The sequence below is a fragment of the Hypanus sabinus genome, chromosome 21 (genome assembly GCF_030144855.1).
Source record: "Hypanus sabinus isolate sHypSab1 chromosome 21, sHypSab1.hap1, whole genome shotgun sequence".
NCBI classification, from domain to species: domain Eukaryota; kingdom Metazoa; phylum Chordata; class Chondrichthyes; order Myliobatiformes; family Dasyatidae; genus Hypanus; species Hypanus sabinus.
Window position 1 is genome coordinate 29,998,232 of NC_082726.1, and position 26,109 is coordinate 30,024,340.

At 43.3% G+C, this 26,109-nt stretch overlaps 1 protein-coding gene across 1 annotated transcript in view; it reads right to left on the minus strand.

The window, feature by feature from the left end:
• LOC132378906 (tetraspanin-14-like) overlaps positions 1-26,109 on the minus strand; it is a 59,458-nt gene that overhangs the window by 26,278 nt on the left and 7,071 nt on the right. Inside the window, exons 2-4 of the mRNA XM_059946207.1 lie at positions 5,848-5,898; positions 4,981-5,124; positions 696-866 (exon numbers count right to left, since the gene is read on the minus strand). Coding sequence (XP_059802190.1) covers positions 696-866; positions 4,981-5,124; positions 5,848-5,898 — 366 coding nt within the window. The remainder of the gene's footprint in view (positions 1-695; positions 867-4,980; positions 5,125-5,847; positions 5,899-26,109) is intronic.

Genomic DNA, 26,109 nt, shown 5'->3' on the forward strand with positions numbered 1-26,109 from the left:
GAGACTGGATAAACTGGGATTGTGTTCTCTGTGGCATGGGAGATTGAGGGGTGACCTTATATTGGTTTATTAAATCATGAAGGCTATAGATAGGGTGCATGGTAACAGCTTCTTTCTCCAGAGTAGAGGAGTCTCAAATTAGATGGTAAAGATTCAAGATAAGAGGAGAAAGATTTATAAAGGACGAGGGGAAAATTCTTCACACAGTGATAAAAACATGGAATGACCTGACAGAAGAAGTGGTGAGAGGTGATACAATTACGACATTTAAAGGACATTTAGATAGGTACATAGATGAAAAAGATTTAGAGGGAACAGTTCCAAACGAAGGCAAACAGGACTTTCACCTTGGTCAGCACAGACGTTGGGATGAAGGGCCTGTTTCATGCTGTACTTTACATAAGATTCTCTACAAATGCCAGATATCCTATCCTCAGTTAATTTATTTTAGTTCACAAAAGATAAAAGCAAAATTAAACGGTGAGAGATTAGACAGTAGTATCTTTATTCAAAGATTCCTTGGTGCGCTCACACCAGTAAAATGGGACATGCAGGTGCAGGAATGCAAATAACCAATTGTCCTCGAGAGCTGTAGAATGATACAGCACGGAAATGGGACCTTCAGCCCAACTCAACCATGCCGACCAAGGTGTCTTCCTCAGCCAGGAATGAAAGAAGAAGAATACAGTACATACGTATTTCTGAACTGCATCGATGAGGTTCTGCAGATCTATGTCGTCGCGGTACACTCCAATATTGTTTCGGACAAAATCCTGCACCTGCACCTTCACCCAGTTTTGAAACACAAAGGCGAGGATTCCAGCCACCAGCTCCAAAGTGAAGATCGCTCCAATGATAAATGAGAACTGCAAACACAATCCCCAGAATGGGCCCAGTTAGAACCAGTTCCAGAGAACAATCAGCTGCTCACTGCAAATTTTATTCCTCTCCATCCTATCAATAAATTATCTTTAGTCTCTTGTCTCAGACACATGAAGCTTCCTCATTTTCTCATGCCTTTGGCTCACACACTCTTGCAAGTAACCAAACGCTGAACTATTCAACTCAACCAGCCTTTGCTCTCTCCTTCCACTGATGTTGGAGAATTTTTCTAGATTGCATTCACATTTACACTAACAATGACAGATGAAATTTGAAGTCTTGCTTGTTATCATGTTTCCATAAAAATACACACATCTTCATTCAAATTAAATTCCTGTTGCTCTGGACAAACAAGTTGGTTTAATTCCAAGAGCCCCCGGAGGAACACTGTAGGATAAGGGAGCAGATAAAAACCACAATTTTATAGGCATAGCTCATGATGATCTCCGGAGTCAGAGTCACACAATACTACAGTGCAGAAACAGGCCCTTAGGCCCATCTAGTCTGTGTCAAACCATTAATCTGTCTTGTCCCATCGATTTGCATGAGATCATGGCCCTCCATGTCTCTCCCATCCACATACCTATCCAAATTTCACTTAAATGTTGAAATCAATACCACACCCACCACTTCCTCTGCAGCTCATTCCAGTCTTAGAGAAAAATTCCCTCTTATGTTCCCTTTAAATATTTCACCTTTCACCCTTTAACCCATGACCTCTAATTCTAGTCTCACCCAATCTCAGTAGAAAAAGCCTATTTATATTTACCCTATCTATACCTCCCATCACAATTTTGTATGTCTATCAAATCTCCCCTCAGTCTTCTATGTTCTAGGGAATAAAGACCTAACCTATTCAACCTCTCCCTTCATCTCAGGTCCTCAAATCCTGGCAGCATCTTTGTAAATTTTCTCAGCACTCTAAAACTTACTTACATCTTTCCTGTAGGTGAACGACCAAAACTGCACATAATACTCCAAATTAAGCCACAGCATCTTACACAATTTCAACATAACATCCCAACTCCTGTACTCAGTACTTTGATTTATGAAAGCCAACATGCCAAAAGCATTCTTTACGACCCTATCTACCTGTGATACTATTTTCAAGGAATTATAGGCCTGTATTCCCAGATCCCAATGCTTCACTGCACCCTCAGTACCCTGCCACTCACCATGTAAAACCTACTCAGGGAGGTGGTCCTCCCTGACTGCACCACCTCACACTTGTCTACATTAAATTCCTTCCGGCATTTTTCAGCCCATTTTTCCTGCTGGTCCAGATCTCGCAAGGTTTGAAAATCTTCCTCACTGTCCACTACATCCCCCGATCTTGGTGCCATCCACAACTTTGCTGATCCAGTTTACCACATTATTATCCAGATCATTGAAATAGTTGACAAACAACAACAGGTTCAGCACTAATCCCTGCAGCACAGGCCTCTAGTCAGATAGGCAAACACCTACAACCGATCTCTGGCTTCTTCCGCAAAGCCAATGTCTAATCCAATTTGCCATCTCTCTTGAATGCCAAGTGACTGATCAACCTCCCCTGTGCGACCTTGTCAAAGGCCTTGCTAAAGTTCATGTAGACCACATCCACTGACCTGCCTTCATCAAGTTTACTGGTGACTTCTTTGAAAAACTCTATAAGATTAGTTAGGCACAACTTACCACACATAAAGCCATTCTGACTATCCCCAATCAGTCCCTGTCTATCCAAATAGATCACCACTCTGTTCTTCCAGAGGACCAGTTTATCTTTTGCTACCCTTTTGTTCCTAATATATTTGTAGAAACTCTTGGGATTCTCTTTCACCTTGCCTGCTGGAGCAAACTCGTATCTTCTTTAATCCTCCTTAAGATTTCATTCTTAAGTGTTCTCTTGCATTTCTTTTGCTCTTCAGGTACCTTATTTCTTCCTGCCTGTCTATACCCGCTAAGCACCTCCTTCGTTTTATTAATGAAGGCCTCAATATCTCTTGAAAACCAATGTTCTATAAATCTGTTATCCTTGCCTTTTATTATGACAGGAACTTATACTCTCTGTACTCTCAAAATTTTACTTTTGAAGGTCTCCCACTAACCAGGTACATCTTTGCCAGAAAATAGCCAGTCCCAATCCAATTCACACTTGCCAGATTCATTCTGATACCATCAAAATTGGTTTTTCTCCAATTTAGAATATCAACCCATGGACCAGATCTATCCTTTTCCATAACTACATTGAAACATTATGATCACTAATTGAAAAGTGCTCCACTACACAAACTTCTGTCACCCGCCCTGTCTCATTCCCTAACAGGAGATCTAGTATTGCACTCTCTCTAGTTTTATGTACTGATTAAGGAAACTTTCCTGAACACATTTCCCAATCTACAAAATCAAATCCAGACTTAAACTCCAAAGGCGCAGTAGGTTTCTGCTCAAATGAAATCTGTGAAGAGCAGTCCAGTTTGCTTTGACTGAATGGTCTGTTGCTGTGTTGTGCATCTCAGCTACACACTTAACATGTCTCAGTGGTGGTAATTTGCACCAGAGTCCACAGACAGACTGATTCCTCACCACTCTTAACGAGATATCATGCAGTGGGGTTATCAAGTTGCATTAGATCTGGAACCATCCACCCCAAAAAAACTTCCATCCCAAATTTCACAAACACCTCATAACACCTCAAGATTCAGCAAGAGGATCATTCAAACAACTGAGAGTCAGCCCAGAGGGAAAGTGCTTTTATTTTCGCTATGTTATTCAGTGATTGGATGAAGCTGAGGAAAACACCACTAAGCTTAAAGCATAAGGGAGAACAGAAGTGGTCTCCCATTCTTCATCAAGATCTTGCCTGACCTTCCAAGCCCCTTGATTCCTTTGATATCCAGAAATGTATCGACCTGTTTGGAGAGAGTGGCTGAACCTCCAAGGTACTCCTCCTTTCAGTGAGAACTGTTCGCTTCCTCATTGAGAGATACTGATCCCTGACTCTAGACTCCTCAGCTCTGCTTTTATGCTGTTGAGCCCTCTCCAATAGTGTATTTTTCCATGATATCATCTCTCTTCTTCAGAATATAGGCTCTTATGACTCAATCCCTCCGCATGACTCTCCAGGTGTTCCTGGAACCAGTCTGGTGAATCTTTCCTGCATCTACAGCAAGTGCTGCACTGTGAAGATCAATGCACAACTTTCTCAACTATCTGCTGTATCTATATTCTGTGACGTTCCACTTCCCAATTCCCATTTGATGAAACACCTCCCAAATCTGTTTTCTTGGTCTGTGGCCAATAATTTCTGCCACTTTTGCAGCACCGCCCACTCCCAATGGCCCCACCTCTGGCTGCTTCCAAAACCAAACACACCACCCTTCCCTTGCCACAACCCAGGAAACAGCCACCAAGAATGAAACAGCAAAAATAAAAACATCAGAAACTGGAAGTTTGAAATTAAACAGAAAATAATAAACAAAAAATAAAACAGAGACATGACGGGGGATCACGATGCGAAACACTTCCTGTTTCTGCCTCTACAGATGTTAGCTGACCTGCTGAGTACCTCTAGCATTTTCTATTTATGTTGGCTCCCTTTCCTGAGCTTGACTCTCATTGTTCTGCAGCAGCCCTTGATCCCTGCTGCTCCAAATAGCGCTCTATGAGGTCACTCTTAACCTTGGCCCTCAGGCTCTATAATGAGTCCACCTATAGCCGGGGAAGTGACGACCCCCTCCTGTTCAACTGAGATAACTTATTTTTGTATTCTTTCTTACTTTTCTTCTAATATTGTATAGCTATGCATTTGTAATGCCACTGTGACACCATAATTTCCTTTGTGATGAGTAAAGTATCTATCCGCACTGGAACAACCCAGCCCAGTAAAGTCTTCATTTGTTCTGCTCTGACCCTCAAATGCCAACACTTCACCCAGGCAGTTTTCACCCAGGGACAGAGACAGAAGTGTGGCAGGATAGAGCACGTGCAGAGGCATTAATTAAATTTGGAATCCCATACAGCACCACAGCAAGATCAGGGCCGTGGCGATAAGTCAACAAGTTCAAGTTTGCAAAAGTTTGACAGATCTTTGTTGAAACCATGGGTGCAAACACTCACAAACTTTAGGAGACAGATGTTCTCGCGCAGGGCTCCGATGCATCCCGCGAATCCCAGAATGAAGGTCACAAAGCCAACCACCAGGATTAACCAAACCGGATCAAACCCATTCAGCTCAGTGATAGACTGGATGTTTAAAACTCCCTGTGAGTGGAAGAAAAAAGCATCAGCCACAAGCCAGTCTCGTGTGAGTCAGAGCTCACACCAAAGCTGAACAGTCCATCATCCAGACTACTCCAGCATCTCCCCACTCACACCCTTCACTCACTACAGGATCCTCACTGACCGAGATGCTTCTGTCCCCAAGGAATCATTCATTACAGTAAATATTTACACTGCGAATTAATCAATCCTAGATGTAGGGTAATTCAACCCATTGAATGTGAACATTTATCTCCTCCGTTCATCACAGCTGTAGCAGAAGGACAATGGATTGGGGTCTGAAGGGTTGGGATGAAGTGGGGAGTTCTGAAATCCACTCAAACTGGAGCAAGGGATTTCCTGCAAAGGTTGCTAACTTTGTTTAGGAGGTTTCTCCCTTTGTTGAGAAGAACAGCCACACAAGAAATGGAAATGGACTGAGGGAGTGTAAAGAAGGTGCTTGACCACTTCACTAAAAGTGCAGCACATTTATCCTTTAATATCATGAGATTGGGGGTGTTTACAAACTGTGAAGACCCCATATCCATGCCCAACAACCCCCATAAAGTGTTGTAAGTGTCCAGGATTCACCCCAAATTCTGGAGAACGTTCATCCGCCTGAAACCCGAACTCTGACACCTCCTGTGCCATCTGCTGTGTTAGCAGCATTCCCTTTCAACCTCAGTGCCAAGGGAGCTGGGAGCAGTAATCCAGCAGGACGCTTACCTTTTCATTCCAGGCCCAGAAAGTGATTGCAAGCAGCCCAGCACCAGCCAACTGCAAGAGAGGAAGAACAAGATTGTAAAGGCAGCCAATGAAAAGAAACACCAGGCATAAACACAGTTTTCACTTAGTTTCACATCTGCTGGGTCCTTAAAATGCAGAACACCCTACCAGAGGAAAGGACCGAGATTCTTACAGGCAAGGGAGGGCTGGACAAATGGATAAGTAGGAAGGGAGTGTCAGATTCGAGAGCGAAAGGGAGCAGGGGCCCAGATGGAGCGTAAACAGGTGAGCTCAAATGCACAAAGTGCCTTGTTCAAGCTATTAATCCAATACATTTTTGGCCTCAGAGATGAAGAGCTTTGGATTCACACAGTGCAGGAGAAGACCTTTCACCCATCATGTCTCTGCTAACCATCACACACCATTCAGTTTCCATTATTTTATCCAAACCTGGCCTGCAACTTTCTGTACCTTGGGATTCCAGGAGCTCAGCTGAATACCGTGGCACTCAACCGCAGTGTGTGTCCTTGCCCCAACTATCTCCACCAACAGAGTGCCAGACTTCAACCCCCCCCCCCCCCCCACCCGCTGGATGAAATATTCTTCCTCAGTCTCCTCTCTAGATATCGCACCCTTCACTTTAAACCAACACCATCTGAATATAAACACTCAACATCTCTCATCATCTACCCTATCACTAAAATCCCCGGCCTTTGGTATAAATTTCCACTGAACCAGAGCTGTAGGCAGCTGAGCTCAGCCCCAGTACAAGCTCCTCTGCAGACATTCTTCTCCACAGTTGTGGCCCTTGAATCACTTTATTGACCAGTCCTGTCATTGGTAAGACTAAAGGCCCCAACGTTCCTCTGCATTTCCGATATCTTTCTTTCATAACCTTGTTTCCTACCATCTCACTTTGTGCTCCTTGTGTGTTTAAGATTGCAAGTCTTAGCCAGCTCTGCGGTATCATGGACACAACCATCCCCACCATCAAGAATGTCTTCAAGAGGCAACGTTTTAAGAAGGTGGAATTAATCATTAAGCATCCAGGACATACCCTTTTCCTATTGCTACCACCAGAGGAGGTACAGAAGCCTGAAGACCCACACTCAATGTTTAGGAACAGCTCCTTCCCCTCCATCATCAGATTACTGAATGGTCCATGAACACTAACTTGCTATTCCTCTTATGCAATATTTATCTATTGTTATGGTAATTTTTAATGTCTTGCACTATACCTGCTAATCACAAAACGACAAACTTGTCAGTGATAATAAATCTGTTTCTGAGCAGAGGAGGTCGGTGCTGCAACTGGTTGTTCACAATGTAAAAATCTTGTACAGCTCTAACGTGAGCACTATACTGTATTTCAGGACCACCGACTGCAAAATTGGCTGCAAATTCTGCCTCTCCATTGCCGATCTGATCACCTGGTTGAAGGCTGCACCTTGCACTGGATTCACTCTCACGGCAGTGAAATGGTTAAAGTGATCTCATCAGCTGGCAGCTCAGCGCCCAGAGAGCCGCTTGGGCCACAAGAGCTGGTGTCAGGCGAGGATGTAACTGCTCGCAATGAGTGCAGCCATCGCCAGGGACTGTGGCCTGCTCTATGTGTGGACAGATTTGCCAAATCCTTCCCCTTCCTGTTTGGTATCTCCCCAGTTACACAGTGCATCCCCAGCCTGGAGATTTCTCTACAGTAACAACTCACCTGAGGTGGTTACCTTCTCTACCTCATTTTGTTCCATCAATTTCTAGCCACTCCTCTCCTGAATACTGAGGTTTCCCCAGGCCTCAAACTTACTGTTCCTCTTGGAACACAAGGAACCATTTCTGTTCCTCTAATCTCATGTTTAGTTTCCTTTGTTAGCCACAGTCAGGCCCTCTTTCCTGTGGCAATTTTGATCCTGGATGAAATATATTTGTACCTAATACGTTAATAATATCATGCCTGTCAGCATAAATTCCTATTTTCCAAATTCAACTCATGTTTCATACCTTCAAAGCACACTTCATTCATTCCCTACTCTTGGATTGAACCAATTTCCAATCTTTGTAACGTTTAATTACATTCCAATAACTCTAATAGCCTCTTAAAATCAATTAACCCATTGCACAGCACTAAATCTTTAAATCACCACGGTAGTATAGGAGCAATAGAATGATCGATCCCTCAAGACCACAATACTGTTCAAAATAATCATGGCTGATCTTACCCCAGGCCTCAATTCCTCTTCTGTGCCAGATCCCCAATTCCCCGGTAGCTGTCTGGCATCTCCTTTAGACTGTCTCCAGTGTTAATACTTCCATTCCTGGCCCATGAGGGGGCAAAACTGTCCAGGTGTGGCCTCACCAACACTCCAATTGTAACAAAACTTCCCTGTTTTTAAACTCCAAAGAAAGGCTGATATGCAATTTGCCTTCCTGACTATATACTGTGTGTGAATTGCTTCAAGGACAAAAACAATATCCCTCAATTCCAGTCTACCTATGTTCAGTAATGAGTATTACTTAACTTCCTGTTCTATTATGTTTCTATTTTTCTAAAAGTAAAGCATCCAGGAACACGATCACTTTGCAAACATTTACGTTTTTGTTCGGAGATACAGCGCAGAATAGACTCTTCGAACTATGCTAGCTAGCAACCCCCAATTAACCCTGAGCTAATCATGGGACAATTTACAATGGCCAATTAACCTACTAACTGGTATGTCAGTGGACTGTGTGAGGAAACCAAAGCATCCAGAGAAAATCCATGCATTCCATGGGGGGAACGTAGACTCGTTACAGAGGATGCTGGATTGAACTCTGAACTCTGACACACCAAGCTGTAATAGCATTGTGCTAAGTGCCATGCCACCATGACACCCCGGCAACAATAGTCATGTCTCTATATTGGTTATTGGATTGTAGTCATCTATTTTCACTTGTGCCATTATGTCTGAATGCAGTCTTCAATCAAGTGATTTTAGTTTTTCTCGCCCCAATTAGAGTCATAGAGCGCAAAAGTAGGTCTTTCAGCACAACTAATCCATCCCATCTGAGTTAGTCCCTTTTGCCTGCATTTGGCTCATATCACCTCTGAGCCCCTCCTATCCATGTACCTGTCCAAGTTCCTTTTAACTGTTGTTATCTTACTTGTCTCTACAATTTCCACAGCAGCTCATTCCATATACTGGCCATTCTTTGAGTGAAAAAGTTAACCCTTGGGCTCCTATTAAATCTCCCCCCTTTCAACCTAAACCTATGTCTTCTGGTTCATGATTCCCAATCCTGGGAAAAAAAGACTGTAAGCATGTCCCTCATAATTTTATACTCCTCCACAACATCATCCCGCTTTCCCCTACACTCCAGTGAAAACTGTCCCAATCTGCACAAACTCTCCATTCTCAGTCCCTCATAAATCTCCTTTGCACCCTTTCCAGCTTAATAGTATCTTTCCTATAACAGGGTGACCAAAACTGAACACAATATTCCAATTGCTGCCTCAGCAACATCTTTAACAGCTCAAATAATCGTATTGGTAAAATTAATTCCTCTTCTGAGCTATTTTCTTTACGAAGCTTAGTGTCCCTCTTTTAGTCATCCCACCTTTAGGCTTATTCACCCCTTTCTTAATCTTGCCACCCAGAGGGCTGTAGGTCAGCATTCTGTCTGTACATCTCATTCTTAGGAAAACAGTTAGCATAATCAAAGATCCCCTCCCCACCCTGGATATTCTTTCTTCTTCCCTCTTACACTGGCCTGAAGATACAGAAGCCTGAAAATATATACCACCAGGGTCAGGGACAGCTTTTCAGTTGTAAGACTACTGAACAGTCCACTAGTATCAGAATCAGATTTCATATCAATGACATATGTTGTTTTGCAGCAACAGTACTATGCAATACGTAAAAACTATAAATTACAATAAAAAGTGCAAAAAGAGAGCAAAAATGGTGAGGTAGTGTTCATGGGTTTGTTCCTTGTCCATTCAGAAATCTGATGGCTGAGGGGAAGAAGCCAATCCATTTCTTCAGTCTACTAAACATGGCCTTACTGACAACTATGTTGAACGGAGTAGAACCACTGTCATTCTCACAGATAATACTCCTTTCACTTCCCAAATTTCCTTGAAGCCAAATCCAGAATCCCCACCTTTCTTGGCAATATTGGCTAAATTTTAAAAAATAAAAATATTCCCAGAATCTTTTCCATGTTTTGATACATATGGTGTTGGAAACTCCACAGATTGGAACCCATCTGAGACAGCAGGTGTCTTGTATGTTAGTTCTCTGGAAAAAGGCAGTGCTGCCATTTTGGGGAAGTCACACTGTTGGGTGGTTAGGGCAATTAATCACCAATGATTCATTTTGATCACACTTCAAACCCTTGCTTCTTCAAAAGATGCATCAATGGCTGAGTTTGATTATCAAGAGTTGTTCCAGCCAGAGGCGGATGATTGGACTTTTTTTTGATCTGATACTCTCTTTCATACTGTTTGTCCCCTCAGAAATTCTCTTCTCATTGGAATGTATCTGCTTGTGTAAACCAAGAGATCCTCTCATTTGTTTGTCCACTGTCTGACCAAAGCTTTAACCTAATGTGTCTGTTCACTTTCACAAGGTCCTGGAGATGTTGGCTTTGGAAATGTTCCACAGAGAGACAGATTCATGGCTCAAGGTTACTTCAGTTACACAGACAGGCCAAAGTCCCATGTGTGTAGTTTGGCAAAGCATAGAATCAAGAAGTGCTCCACAAAGACAGCAGACTATGAGGGCACAGGAATATTCATAAATCAGCTTGCACAAGAGTAGAAGCTGTGAATAGGAATGACAGGGCATTGGGTTTGACATTGGGTTGAATTTCTCTCTCCTTTTGGATGTGAATAGACTAGATCATATAGAGTCAGAATCTATAAAAGCCTGGGTTAAAGCCTGTTTGCATTTAACCCTATCTATACCTCTCATAATTGTGTATACCTCTATCAAATCTCCCTTCAATCTTCTATATTCCAAGGTAAGAAATCCTCAACAACTGAATTCTTCCATATAACTCAGGTTCCTCAGTCCTGGCAACATCCTTGTAAATTTTCTCTATACTTTCAATCTTATGTACACCTTTCCTGAGGTAGGTGACCAAAACTGCACACGATACTCCAAATTAGGCCTTGCCAATGTCTTATACAACTTCAACATAACATCGCACATATACAGAACACCAATTTGCCAAGTGTCCAAAGGACTCAGCCAGTGATCATTTTATGGGAGACCCAACTAACAAGTCCTTGTCAGTGTGGCTCCCAGAAGAGATACAACCACATACCAGGGTGGATCACACAGACCGTTCAGATGGGGAGTGTGTACATCTTGGTGCAAAGGACTTTGAAAATGTGTAGGGTAATGAAGACTGGTCACATACATTTTGGATCAAGCTCATTGTTGAAGCTGCTTTCCACGTGTGCTGCTCAATGTATCATTTGCTCTCAGAACCTTTGCTGTGGGTGATACTGGGCTCAAATGACCCTTGCATCATTTCCCACCCAACACACAGGACATACTCCCTTCTCACTGCTGCCTTCAGGAAGAAGGTACAGGAGCTTCAGGACTCACACCACAAGGTTCAGGAACAGTAACGAAGCCTCAACCATCAGGCTCTTGAACCAATGGGGATAACTTCACTCAACTTCATTTGACCCATCATTCAAATGTTCCCACGACCAATGGACTCACTTCCAAGACTGTTTGTCTCAAGTCCTCAATATCTATTGCTTATTTATTTATTATTACTATTTCTTTCTTTTGTATTTGCACAGTTTGTTGTACTTGCACGCTACTTGAGTGCCCAAGTTGGTATGGTCTTTCATTGATTCTGTTATGGTTATTATTCTCTGGATTTACTGAGTATGCCCACAAGAAAATGATTCTCAGGGTTTTATATGAAGTCCTATATGTACTTTGATAATGAATTTACTTTGAACTTTGAACGTGAGTGAGCTACCTTCCTCTATTCCTTTCTATTGCTCTTCTCTTACTGAGATACATGTGTACCCTTCTCTCACTGATATTTTATTAATCAAAATCTCCGAACAAGAGCTGAGCTTCTCCTGTACAGTCCACAGGATAATGTTGGCATTTTTACCTCTCTACCTTCTACATCACCACCACCACTCAAATTTCCCCATTCCCTGGCCAATCACCATTTTCTTAAAGAGGCCCATCCTTGGGATAGTGGCAGACGGTCTCCCTCAAGGTTAAAAGAATGAAAGGATCTCACTAAAACTGCATGAAATTGTTACATCACTCGACTGGCTAGATGCAGGAATGAAGTTTCCCTTCTTGACTGGATGACCAATCATCTGAAAATGGAAGCATTGAGAAAAGAAGAAATTTCACCTTCACCTCTTCTCCCACTTCCCATTGGGCAGAAGATAAAAAAATCTGAAAGCACATAGCACCAGGCTCAAGGACATCTTCTATCCCACTGTTAGCCCATCTGGTACAATAAGACAGACACTTGACCTCACAATCTACCTCGTGTGGCCTTGTACCTTATTGCTCATCGGTAACCCTTTATTCTGCATTCTGTTATTATTTTTCATGTATTACTTTGATATACTGTTGATCTGTATGGACAGTATTCAACACAATTTGTCACTATAGCTTGGAACACTTGACAATAATGAACCAATTCTTCCGCTGACGGTGGGGGAGGGTGAATCTTTGAAATTCTCCACCTAAAAACCAAAGTCTATGTTTGGCCACTGAATACATTGAAGCCAATGATTCAGTGATTGGTTTTCACTCATTTAGGGAATCAACTGTGGTGGGGTTAGTGCAGAAAAGTGATGCTGAGATAACTATAGGGGAGCAGGAACAAGGAGCCATTACTTTGACTTGTCTACAGGAAGCGAGCGTTAACATGGTCTTACTGCTCAGAAATCAGGCCTGCAACGAGATAATGGCTGAAACTCATTGCCAGAAATGAGTAAATTCAGGAGCAAAAATTCAAGTCAGAGTGAAAATAAGAGGCACCCTTGCGAATACTCTATGAAATTTCTACACCTCGAGGAAAATAAATGGAGCAGGGGATAGGGCAGATTGAATTGCTCCTGAGAGCTAGCACAGATGGACAGGTTAAATAGATTGTGCAGACAGTAAGAAATCAGAACTATCAGTGTTGTTGCAGGGATCGTGTCTGCAAATCTAGCCCCATACTTCTTCTAACTGTGACCACAATCTTCATTGGGTTTAAAACACCAGCACAATGTCTTAAGATCATGAAAGGCACCATATAGTTGCAAGCCCTTTCTTTGTACACAATGTGCTCAATAGCTCAAACACTTTCATCTCCTTATTCTCAAACATCTAGATTATTTTATCATGTGTCCTGTTGCTGTTGATTTCCTGAACGTTAGGGATTAGAATAGCGACCTTCCCTTCCTGTTAACACACGCATCCGGTAAGATACAAAGTCCAGTAAACAAACCATTCATAGTTTCCATGTGCTGTGGGATCCAAACCTCCAGGAGCTCCTGCCTCGGTGCAGGGTGAATCTCTAGTCACCAGGGAGAGGGGGGAGCGTTTGAGCTGTTAGGAAAGAGGCACGTTGGAATGCTGCTTCAAATTGCATCAACCATAATGCCATCACAGAGCAGAGTGATTACACTGGAGAAGGCTCAGAGGATTCCACTATTCTACTGAGGAAAGACTGGAGAGGTCCGTTCTGCAATAGATGGGAGACAATGAGGCAAACAAAAATACGAAGAATCTTTGAGATGGAAAATTGGAAGGATTTCTCTTCATTGGATCGTAAAAACTGAGGATGAGGTGCTCCTACTCTGGCTCACAGGTTCTGAGGTGACTGATGAGGCGGAGTGGCAACTGCAGCCTCTTCTCCAGCTGGGCCAGGAGCAAGTTCTCTCTCTCTTTTTTTACAGCTGCCTGGACCAACCATTGCTCTGAGCAGGAAATTTTTACATGGCCTGAAAGCTACGCAGTACTATTATAAGACATCAGATAATTCCAGCTGCATAGCAACAAAGGCTACGTGGGTGGGAGCATTTCTGCTACAGTGCGGCTGTGCACCCACACAGCTTAGTGGGGAGCAGTGGGCAAGAGATGCCCAAAGGTTGTGGCTGGGTGGTTGATTTGTGAGGTGGTGCCGCCCACGGTTTCTGTGTACTCCTGATGCACAGACCTGAGGTTCCCAACACTATCTTAAATGTTCTTATTGGCTTTGAGCAGACACGAGCCCAAGGTTTATCAAAATCTTCCACTTACTGAAGTAGGTTTAGAGAAGATGCAGGAATCCTGTTTGCCAGGACACTTCCTCCTGACACAGAACTTGTTTGCTCCAGGAATCTGGGAGAGTACAAGCAAGCAATATGGCCTGCTTGACAGGGCCCAGGAGAGAAAAATCAACGTCGGTTTGCTCGTCCTTCCAGTGACTCGGGGACTTTGCAGAGATATTGGTGGGATATTTCCAGCACCTTGAAGTGGCTCCTTGTAGTCCAAGTTCCTCAAACAGGTAAGAGAGCAGAGATTATCTCTGCTCTTCTGGTAGACATTCAGCTTTGCATTAGATGTTGGTCCTCAGTTGACCAAAGGCTTAGCTGGTGCACCACAGGACGTGGTGAGTTCTGGAGTCTTACCGAGGTCTGGTTCCTGAGATATGCAGGGGGGTCCACCAGTGTGCATCACTTACAGAGTGTGGTGTTGCATATCGGGTCACGTTTTAGTGGGTTTTGCGCCATTTGCAGTGGACGAGTTGACGGTTTCTTGGAGCTAGCTCCCAATCAGTTCAAACACAGATATAATCCATGTCCTGCAGCTAAGCAACTAGGTGTGGGATGACTTTAGTTCTGGGGAGTCATTGCAGGTTTAATAGTTTCCGCATTAGCCACTGTTGCGGTCACTTTGTTCAGGATGGTGTAGAGCATAGTGGTGGCGAATATGAAAACAAGGTTCTGGGAAAGGAGCCAACCTAGTCTGACATTGGGGACACTTGTAGATCCGTTGGTTGGGATCCCTTCGTAGAGTAAACACAAGATAGGGTAAACACACACAAAATGCTGGAGGAACTCAGTAAGTCTGGCAGCATCTATGAAGGGGAATGAACAGTTGAAGCTTTGGGTTAGACTCTTCATCAAGACTAGAAAGGAAAGGGGAAGAAGACAGAATAAGGTGGTGAGGGGAAGGAGTTCAAACTGGCAGGTGGTAAGTGAGGGGGATGAAGTAAGAAGCTGGGAGGGGATAGGTGGAAGAGGCAAAGTGCTGAAGAAGAAGGAATGTGATAGGAGAGGACAGTGGACCATGGAATAAAGGGAAGGAGGTGGGGAACCAGAGGGAGGTGATGGGCAGGTCAGGAGAAGTGAAGGAGTGAGAGGGCCACCAGAATGAGGGAAAATAAAAGTGAGAGGGCACAGAGGGGAGTGATTACCAGAAGTTTTAGAAATTGGTGTTCATGCCATCAGGCTGGAGGCTACACAGGTGCTGCACCTTCATACTGTGTTTGGCTTCATTGCGGCAGTAGAGGAGGCTGTGGGCAGACATGTCAAGAGTGGGAATGGGAAGTGGAGTTGACATGGGAAGCCACCAGGAGGAGATCCTGGTTGTGGCGAGCATCCAAAGGAGCTCGTCAAAATGATCCTCCAATTTGCATTGATAGACACCACCCGACTGCTGGAGATAGAGGCTTCAAACAAAGCTGAGGAGTGTAAAGTATCGTGGCTGGTACTGCTCCTGTGTTCCTCGTAATTGTTATGTGGTGACCCTCAGGTTCCTGGCCCTTCTGAATGGGTAACACCCACTCTGTGACTTGGATCAGATGCGGGTGGTTGACAGGGGATAGGCATCACACAGCTGAAATCTGCCCATCTTCCACATCTGCCTGTTGTGCAGTAAGCGTACCTGAATTTAAAATGCTCAGCTGCTCTTTAACAGGGAGTGTGAGAAGATGAATCAGGGATGACAATTTGATACGGTTACAATTCATGCTGATACTATCCAATCCCTCTACCTCGGGTTATTTGAAAATAGTTGGTCATACTGATCCATCATCCACCTCTTTCATAGCTTCTCCACTGAGCACTTGAGTCACCAGACGATGCAAATTTTCCACTGCACAGTCACTGATAACCATTACTAACACTGCTGATGTTTCTCAACTGTAACAGCTCAGACTGAGGCTGTTCATCGTAATGAATCCAGTCTTGACTCATCTGCTGACACAATCCCTGAATAACATCTCATCTCAGGTTGAGAAGTGGCAGGAAATTTTAAGAGAATCAGCCCGTCTACCTTAACCATTACCCTCAGGAATCTCATGATGGCTTAAAAGAAAGACTACTTAGACTGAATCTAATGCCCTTCCCTTGAACAACATCGGTGGCGTGGAGAGGGGAGGCTTGCAGCTTGGCCAACTGCTGGTCTTCCATTAAAAAAACATCCTTGCCAGGCTTGCGCCCTGGAAACTTTCCAAGGTGCAAATCCATGGTCTATCGAGACTAACGGAGACCTACACCACACTTAGGCTGAAGCCTAATGGGTTATGGATTTCTCCACTGGTTGTTTAAACCAATGGGTTGTTTAAAGGTAGGTCGATTAAAGGCAGACTCCATTGGAGGACCAGGAGTGCACAAATACAGTAAAACATGAAACAGAGAATACACCGCGTGGCCACTGAGTGTCTGTCGGAGGTGTTCTGCTGCTGCAGCCCACCCACTTCAAGGTTTGACATGTGGCACACTTAGACATACCCTTCTGCACACTGCTGTTGTAAAGCAGGTTATTTGAGTTACTGTTGTCTTCCAGTTACCATGAACCAGACCGGCCTTTCTCCTCCGATCTCTGCCATTAACAAGGAGTAGCCGCACACAGAACTGCCACTCACTGGATGGTCTTTGTTTCCTTGCACCATTCTCTGTAAACTTTAGAGACTACTGTGAGTGAAAATCCCAGGAGATCAGCAGTTTCTAAGATACGGAAACCATCCTACCTGGCACCAACAATCATTCCATGGTCAAAGTCACATAGATCATACTTCTTCCCCGATATGATGTTTGGTCTGGACAACAACTGAACCATTTGATCCTGTCTGCATGCTTTTATGCATTGAGTTGTCGCCACATGATTGGCTGATTAGATCATTATCGATCAGGTGTACAGGTGTACCTAATTAAGCAGCCAATAGTAAACAGGCAGTTAGAGGAGAGAAGATCCAAAGGAAAGCTACTCACAAAGGCATCAATGCTAAACAAGTGCCAGCTCTATCACAGAAAACAACTTTCCCAACCCTCGAGGACATCTTCATGAGGCAGTGCCTCAGGAGGGCGGCATGCGTCTTTAAGGACACTCCCCATCTGGGATGTACCTTCTTCTCATTACTTTCATCAGAGAGGTGTTACAGGAGCCTGAAGCAATTCAGAAACAACATCTCCTTTGCCATCAGGTTTCTGAACAGTCCATAACTGGTCCATTTATTTATGTCGTAATTTATAGCTATTTCATGTCCTTGCACTGTACCGCTACCACCAAACAACAAATTTCACACCAGATAAGACAGCATTGCAAATCTGATTTGGATTGGGATCACCCCTCGTTCTCCTAAGTTCCAAGAAATGGAGATCTGGGCTGCCCAAATTCTCCTTATAACTCAGTTCCTCAAGTCCTGGCAGAATCCTCTTAAATTGTTTCTGCATTCTTTCCAGCTTAATGGCATCTTTCCTACTGTAGGGTGACCAAATTTGAAAACAATATTCAAAGTGCAGTCGCTCCAGCATCTTGTATAACCGCAACATTCTGTTATAGCTTCTGTACTCATTGCGAAAGTACTGTTATGCTTTGACTTTCCAAAATGCAACACCTTGCAATTATCTGAATTAAATTCCTTTTGCTATTTAACAGCCCATTTACCAAGCAGATGTTCACCATCGATGACACCACCTATTTCCGCATAATCCACATACTTACTAACCATGACTTGTACGTTCTTATCCTAATTATTGATGTAGATGACAAAGAACAATGGGCAGAGCCTTGATATCCCACATCATCCAGGTTTCCTTACTTCTGCTAGCCTTGCCCTTCATTCTAACAGGAATAAGCAGCTCCTGAGCTCTCAATATCTCACTTTTATAAGCCTCCTACTTGCCAGATGTTGCTTTGCCAATTCACTTTGCAAGTTCCTGTCTAATACCGTCATACTTTCCTTTGACCCAATTTAGAACTTTTAACTATAGACCAGATCTCTCTCTCTTGCCATAATTAACTTAAAACTAAAATGCTCCCCCACTGACACCCCAGTTACTTGTCCTATTTCCCGTGAGCCAGTCAAGCTCTGCCTTCTCCATTGTAGGGCCTTCAACATATTCCCTGAGGGAACTCTCCTGAACTCACATAACAAATTCCAATTCATCTAAGCCCTTATCACTATCAGATTCTTAGTCTATGTTAGCAAAGTTAGGATAATCTTTGGCAATCCATTTTTCTTGTGTCACACTGCAGGCTTCCTACATATTTGTTTCTAATTCTCAGTCTGGTCTTAATTTTCGAAATAATTCCAGAAGACTGGGGAACTTAAAATACTCCATTCACATCCAAATAAGACGGTAGTTTTAACCTCACTGTTGTTTCTAAAAGGGTTCCCACCAAACAGAAATTGAACATGCAGTTGCTTATACATAGGACCATAAGATATAGGAGCAGAATTAGGCCATTTGGCCCATCGAGTCTGCTCTGCCATTCCATGTTCCCTCCAATTTGTGATGGCCGGTGTGCACAAAAATCTTATGCTGTGCAATTTTTGGCCAGTGACAACAACATGTGTGCACTAAATAACTTCTTCAGTAAACAAAATGTTGTCAACACTGACAACATCAGAAACTGGAAAAGGAAATGTGATTGTGTGTACAATCGTAAAATAAACTTCACATGCCAAAGAGGTAGAGGGTGACAACCATTTGTGTGCAGATTAAATTCCTTTATGCACAAACAGCAAATGATGTGGCATCTTAGAGGGAACAGAGCTGCTATTTCATCATGACTGCATCAATGAATTAGGGAAAGTCAGTGCCGATTTTCCAAAGGCCTGATAATGTCAGCTAACAGTTGTGTGTTGAAAGACAGAGAGGTGAAGCAGGTTGATGCAGGATAAACACTGTGGCCACTAAGTGTATACTTTCAAGTTGTAGTTTGTAAATTGCTGAATAGTAAGCTTGTCATCAAAAGCAAAGTCTCAATAGAATGAAAGGTCTGCAGCAGTGTAGCTGGGATGCTGGCCAAGCTGCAGAAAGCAGAGTATAGCTATGAAAGCCCATTGTGGGAGTGTAGCTCTCTGGGGTTGTCAGAACCACACAACAATGACACAAAACTTGGAAGTGTAGTCAATAGAAAGGCAGATGGTATCAGTCTTCAGAACAATTAAGTACATAGCAGATGGAATTTAACCCAGAAAAATGTAATGTTAGGCTCTGGAGAAAAGAACGAGATGCAGTATAAACCAGAGGGCACAATAAGTTAAGGGCAAAGTGCAGGAAAAGTTGAAAAACTGGTTTGAAAAAAAAAACAAAGAGGATCCTGAAACTTATAAATAGAGGCATGGAGTATAAAACTGAAGAGATCATGAAGAACCTTCTAAACTTCAGTTGTACCATAATTGGAGGACTGTTTTTCCCAGGAAATATGCAACAGTTTTAGTGAAAGTAAAGTTGAGGATGCAAGAATGATAACAGGGCTAAGGAAAGTTAATGTGTAAACAGGGAAGCTTCTGATAAGAGGTTTTTGATTTACAGAATCAACAGTGCACTGCTGAAGTGCCAATGGAGCAGATCCAAAGAGGCCTTCATTGGGGAATTATTACACAGGACAATGCCACTGGGGGTGGGGGGGGGGGAAGGGTGGAGGAGGAAGTGATTTGTGCTAGTGGCCAAACATTGAAGAATGAGTTTGATATAGTTCTTAAGCTAAAGGAAAATGAATGGGAACTAAATTCAGATCATCGAGCATGATCACACTGAATGGTGCAGCAGGAATGAAGAGCTGAATGGCCTGATGCTGCTCCAGTTTTCTGTTTGTATATTCCATCCTTCTTAATTTAAAAAGCCATATAATATCCTGATTAATATTACATAAGAAAAAGTCATACAGCCCACAAGCTTACTCAGCCTCTCACTGATGCCTGAGCTATTGCTATAATTTAACATGCAGCCAGGGTACAGTAGTCCCGATTCAGCCCAACCAGTCCATACTGACCAGCTAACTCCAACAATGTCTTATATTCTACAATGAGCCACAGTCCCTGTGAAGAATTTACAAAATGGAAGTGTAAAAATCAGTCAGCATGACCAGAACCTTAATCTGAGACTTCAATCTATAATTCTAAACTCTCTGGACACTTGAAGCTTTAGCAACACACAAAAAATGCTGGAGGAACTCAGCAGATCAGGCAGCATCAATGGAAATGCATAGATAGTTGATGTTTCGGACCAAGACCCTTCTTTTCATACTTTAAAAAAACTAGAAAATATTGGTCCATTCGGTTGCATCTTGCCTTTAGGTGTAGTCATTGGATTGCAAGAATCACAGTTTAAGGATAAAGGGGAAGCTCAGAGTTTAAGGATAAAGGGGAAGCCTCTTAGGACCGAGATGAGGAAAAACTTCTTCACACAGAGAGTGGTGAATCTGTGGAATTCTCTGCCGCAGGAAACAGTTGAGGCCGGTTCATTGGCTATATTTAAGAGGAAGTTAGATATGGCCCTTGTGGCTAAAGGTCTATGTTTCTATGTTTAATCTGACCAGTGAATGTTTGTGTACATCTTCCAAAAGTGACCTGCACTGTTATAGGCAAGGAGACAAACACTAATACCTGTTGCTAAGAGGTGGTCTCGCTGGAGGCCAGCAAGAAAAATAAACAGCGAAGTGATGAGTTTACAGGACTCGCTGTAGAAGAGTTCAAATCCCTCCACAGCAGCAGAAGAATTCTAATTCAAGAGGCTGAAATAATAATCTGCTTTGAGTAAGGATGACCTCAGATGCAGTAAAACAGAATTCACAATGTCCATTAGGGAAGCCATTCCTTGCCTAGTCAGCCCAACACGGGGCTTCAGGTTTTGAGGAATACAGCTGGCTGTCGTATGACAATTAAACACATGTTAATTACTCCGATTAGGTGTAGTAAAAATAAATGAGCACGGCACGACGCTGGCACCAGAACCAAACAAAGACCAAAAAAAAAGCAAACACCAACCCTATGCAGTCCTGGTGAAAATTCTCCCCTTGGAGAGTACTCACCATTGGAAATGTGACCTCTAACCTGCTCTTATTGTCATAGTGTTTATGTAACTGGTCCAATTGAGTTTCTGGTCAGTAGTAGCCCCAGGGTGTTAACGGTGGGGACTTGACATTGATAATGCCATTGAATGTCATAGGTATGTGGTTAGAGCCTCTCACTGGAGATAGTCATTCTCTGAACTGCACACATCAGCTTGGGCTTGAGAATGTGGTCTCACTCACTGCAGGAAGAGGCTGCTGTATCTGCTGAAGAGTTGAACATTGTGAAATCACCAACAGACTTCTTCATATCTGGCCTTCTGCTGGAAGGAAGATCCGTGGTGAAAGCAGGGGGAGGTTCCTCTGCTTTTGACAAGGTTTTGTACAGTCCATAGTCAAGAACTTGCAGGGCATTGGAGTGTATTTGATATTTCAGTAATATTGTAAATAAATTGTTCAATAACACATTGTTTGCTTATATAATTCATAAAGTATGTGAATGACATACATCACAGCACCGCCACATCATTATGTGACTGCCTCACTAAAGGTAAAACTAAGTAGTTTTCCCCCTGCTCCCGTGATTTTCTTTTGATTAGTTTTCGGAGTTACTAAGCATTACAGGCACCCACTCCCCCCCCCCACCCCCCCCCGTGTACATCTGAACTGTTACGATATCAGGGACATTAGCTGTAAGTCACGATTCTGCAAGCTGGGGGAGCTGCTGGGGATCGCTCTCTGTTTATGTCATTAATGATGCATCACTGACCAGGAACATAACTGGACAACTGAGATAAACACTGCAGCTATCAGCATGGGTCAGAGGCTGAGAGCCCTGCACCTTGAGTACAGTTGGCCCTCTTTCTCCGCGAGGGATTGGTTCCGGGACTCCCCGTGGATACCAAAACACGCGGATGCTCAAGTCCCTTATTTAATGTCTTAGTGCGGTGGACATTAGGACCCAGCGGTAGAGCTCTGAATTCACAGTGTTTCTGTTCACGAATATAATCACGATCGCGATTGAAAATAAAGTGGAAATAATAAAGCGATCGGAAAGAGGTGAAATGCCGTCATTGGAAAAGAATTAGGCTACATTCGGTCAACGATCGGAACAATTTTAATGGAGCATGTGAAAGGCCCTGCCCCGATGAAAGCTACAACTATTATTAAGCAATGTAGAGGTTTAATTATTGAAATACATACTTTTCTTGTGTTTTATATGCATAGAAAGGTATAATGTATACTATATACTAACACAAACGTTTGACTAACTGACGCTAAGTAATACCGGATGTACCTGTTTCGACTTCAAATCCGACTTAAAGACGGTCTCAGGAACGGAACTCGTTCATAACTCGGGGACTGCCTGTACTTTTAAATCATCTCTAGATTACTTATAGTACCTAATACTATGCTATGTAAATAGTTGTGATACTGTATTGTTTAGGGAATAATGACAAGAAAAAATAGTCTGTACATGCTCAAACGAGTGCTGGAGAGAGAACTTCCGGGTTTTCCTGATCCGTGGCTGGTTGAATCTGTGTATGCGGAACCCACGGATAAGGAGGGTCATGGTTAGGAGGGGGAAGGGGAAGAGTCAGGTATTAGAGAGTACCACAGTGGCTGTACCCCTTGACAAGAAGTACTCCTGTTTGAGTACTGTTGGGGGGCGGACAGCCTACCTGGGGGAAGCAACAGAGCCGTGCCTCCGGCACAGAGTCTGGCCCTGTAGCTCAGAAGGGTAGGGAAAGGAAGAGGAAGGCAGTAATAATAGGGGACTCGATAGTTAGGGGGTCAGATAGGCAATTCACAATCGGCAATAGGCAATGGACACAATCAGGAGACCCAGATGGTAGCTTGCCTCCCTGGTGCCAGGGTCCAGGATGTTTCTGATCGCGTCCAAGATATCCTGAATTGTGAGGGTGAGGAGCCAGAGGTCGTGGTATGTACAGGTACCAATGACATAGGTAGGAAAAGGGAAGAGGTCCTGAAAGGAGAATATGGAGAGTTAGGAAGGCAGTTGAGAAGAAGGACCGCAAAGGTAGTAATCTCGAGATTACTGCCTGTGCCATGCGACAGTGAGAGTAGGAATAGAATGAGGTGGAAGATAAATGCTTGGCTGAGGGATTGGAGCAGGGGGCAGGGATTCAAGTTTCTGGATCATTGGGACCTATTTTGGGGCAGGTGTGATCTGTACAAAAAGGAAGGGTTACATTTGAATCCTAGGGGGACCAATATCCTGGTGGGAAGGTTTAATAGCATTGTTAGGGAGGGTTTAAACTAATTTGGCAGGGGGATGGGAACTGGAACGATGGAGCGGAGGAGAGGGAAAACAGAAATAGATCTAAGATAGTGAGCAGTAAAGATGTCAGGAAGGACAGACAAGTGATGGAGCAAATTTGCAGCCATTGGGATGAGTTGCAGTGCAATCAATGCAAAAAGTACCAAATACTGGACTTAAGGTGTTATACTTAAATGCACGCAGCATAAGGAATAAGGTGGATGATCTTGTTCAATTACAGATTGGCAGGTATGATATTGTGGCCATCACTGAGATGTGGCTAAAGGATGCATGTCTCTGGGAGCTGAACGTCCAAGGATACACGGTGTATCAGAAGGATAGGCAGGTAGGTAGAGGGGGTGGTGTGTCTTTAATGGTAAGAAATGATATTAAATCATTAGAAAGAGTTGACATAGGATTGGAAGGTACAGAATCTTTATGAGTTGAGCTAAGAAATCGCAGGGGTAAAAGGACCCTGATGGCAGTTATCTACAGGCCTCCAAACAGCTGCAATGATGTGGACTACAAATTACACCAGGAAATAGAAAAGGCTTGCCAGAAGGGCAGTGTTATGATAATTGTAGGGGATTTTAACATGCAAATGGATTGGGAAAATCAGGTCGGCACTGGATCTCAAGAGAGAGAATTTGTAGAATGTCTACGAGATGGCTTTTTAGAACAGCTTGTTGTTGAGCCCACTAGGGGATCGTCTGTACTGGATTGGGTATTGTGTAATGAACCAGAGGTGATTAGAGAGATGGAAGTGAAGGAACCCTTAGGAGACAGTGATCACAACATGGTTGAGTTCACTGTGAAATTTGAGAAAGAGAAACTGAAATCCGATGTGTCAGTATTTCAGTGGAGTAAAGGAAATTACAGTGGCATGAGAGAGGAACTGGCCAAGGTTGACTGGAAAGGGACACTAGCAGGAAGGACAGCAAAGCAGCAGTGGCTGGAGTTTATGCGAGAAGTGAGGAAGGTGCAAGACATATTCCAAAGAAGAAGAAATTTTCTAATGGAAAAAGGATGCAACCATGGCTGACAAGAGAAATCAAAGCCAAAGTAAAAGCAGAGCAGAGGGCATACAAGGAAGCAAAAAATAGTGGGAAGACAGAGGATTGGGAAGTTTTTAAAAGCTTACAAAAGGAAACTAAGAAGGTCATTAAGAGGGAAAAGATGAACTATGAAAGGAAGCTGGCAAATAATATCAAAGAGGATACTAAAAGCTTTTTCAAGTATATAAAGAGTAAAAGACAGGTGAGAGTAGATATAGGACCAATAGAAAATGTCGCTGGAGAAATTGTAATGGGAGATAAGGAGATGGCAGAGGAAATGAATGAGTATTTTGCATCAGTCTTCACTGAGGAAGACATCAGCAATATACCAGACATTCAAGGGCGTCAGGGAAGAGAAATATGTGCAGTCACAATTATGACAGAGAAAGTACTCAGGAAGCTGAAAAGTCTAAGGGTAGATAAATCTCCTGGACCAGATGGAATAAACCCTCGTGAGAGAAGGAAGTAGCGGTGGAGATTGCGGAGGCATTAGCAATGATCTTTCAAAAGTCGATGGATTCTGGCCTGGTTCCGGAGGACTGGAAGATTGCAAATGTCACTCCGCTATTTAAGAAGGGGCAAGAAAGCAAAAAGGAAATTATAGACCTCCTAGCTTGACATTGGTGGTTGGGAAGTTGTTGGAGTTGATTGTCAAGGATGAGGTTACGGAGTACCTGGAGGCATATGACAAGATAGACAGAACTCAGCATGGTTTCCTTAAAGGAAAATCCTGCCTGACAAATCTAGTGCAATTTTTTGAGGAAATTACAAGTAGGCTAGACAGGGGAAATGCAGTGGATGTTGTGTATTTGGATTTTCAGAAGGCCTTTGACAAGGTGCCTCACATGAGGCTGCTAAACAAGATAAGAGCCCATGGAATTATTGGAAAGTTACATACGTGGATAGAGTGATGGCTGATTGGCAGGAAACAGAGAGTGTGAGTAAAGGGATCCATTCTGGTTGGCTGCTGGTTACCACAGGTGTTCCACAGGGGTCCGTGTTGGGGCCGCTTCTTTTTATGTTGTATATCAATGATTTGGATTATGGAATAGATGGCTATTCCATTGGATTATGGAATAGATGGCTTTTTGGCTAAGTTTACTGATGATACAAAGATAGGTGGAGGGGCCAGTGGTGCTGAGGAAACAGCGAGTCTGCAGAGACACTTGGATAGATTGGGGGAATGGGCAAAGAAGTGGCAAATGAATTACAATGTCAGAAAGTGTACGGTCATGCACTTTGGTAGAAGAAATAAACAGGCAGACTATGATTTAAATGGGGAGAGAATTCAAAGTTCTGAGATGCAACGGGACTTGGGAGTCCTCGTGCAAGATACCCTTAAGGTTAACCTCCAGGTTGAGTCGGTGGGGAAGAAGGCGAATGCAATGTTGGCATTCATTTCTAGAGGAATGGAGTATAGGAGCAGGGATGTGATGTTGAGGCTCTATACGGTACTGGTAAGACCTCACTTGGAATATTGTGTGCAGTTTTGGGCTCCTTATTTAAGAAAGAATGTGCTGACATTGGAGAGGGTTCAGAGAAGATTCACTAGAATGATTCCAGGAATGAGAGGGTTAACATATGAGGAACGTTTGACCGCTCTTGGACTGTACTCCTTGGAGTTTAGAAGAATGAGGGGGGACCTCATAGAAACATTTCGAATGTTGAAAGGCATGGA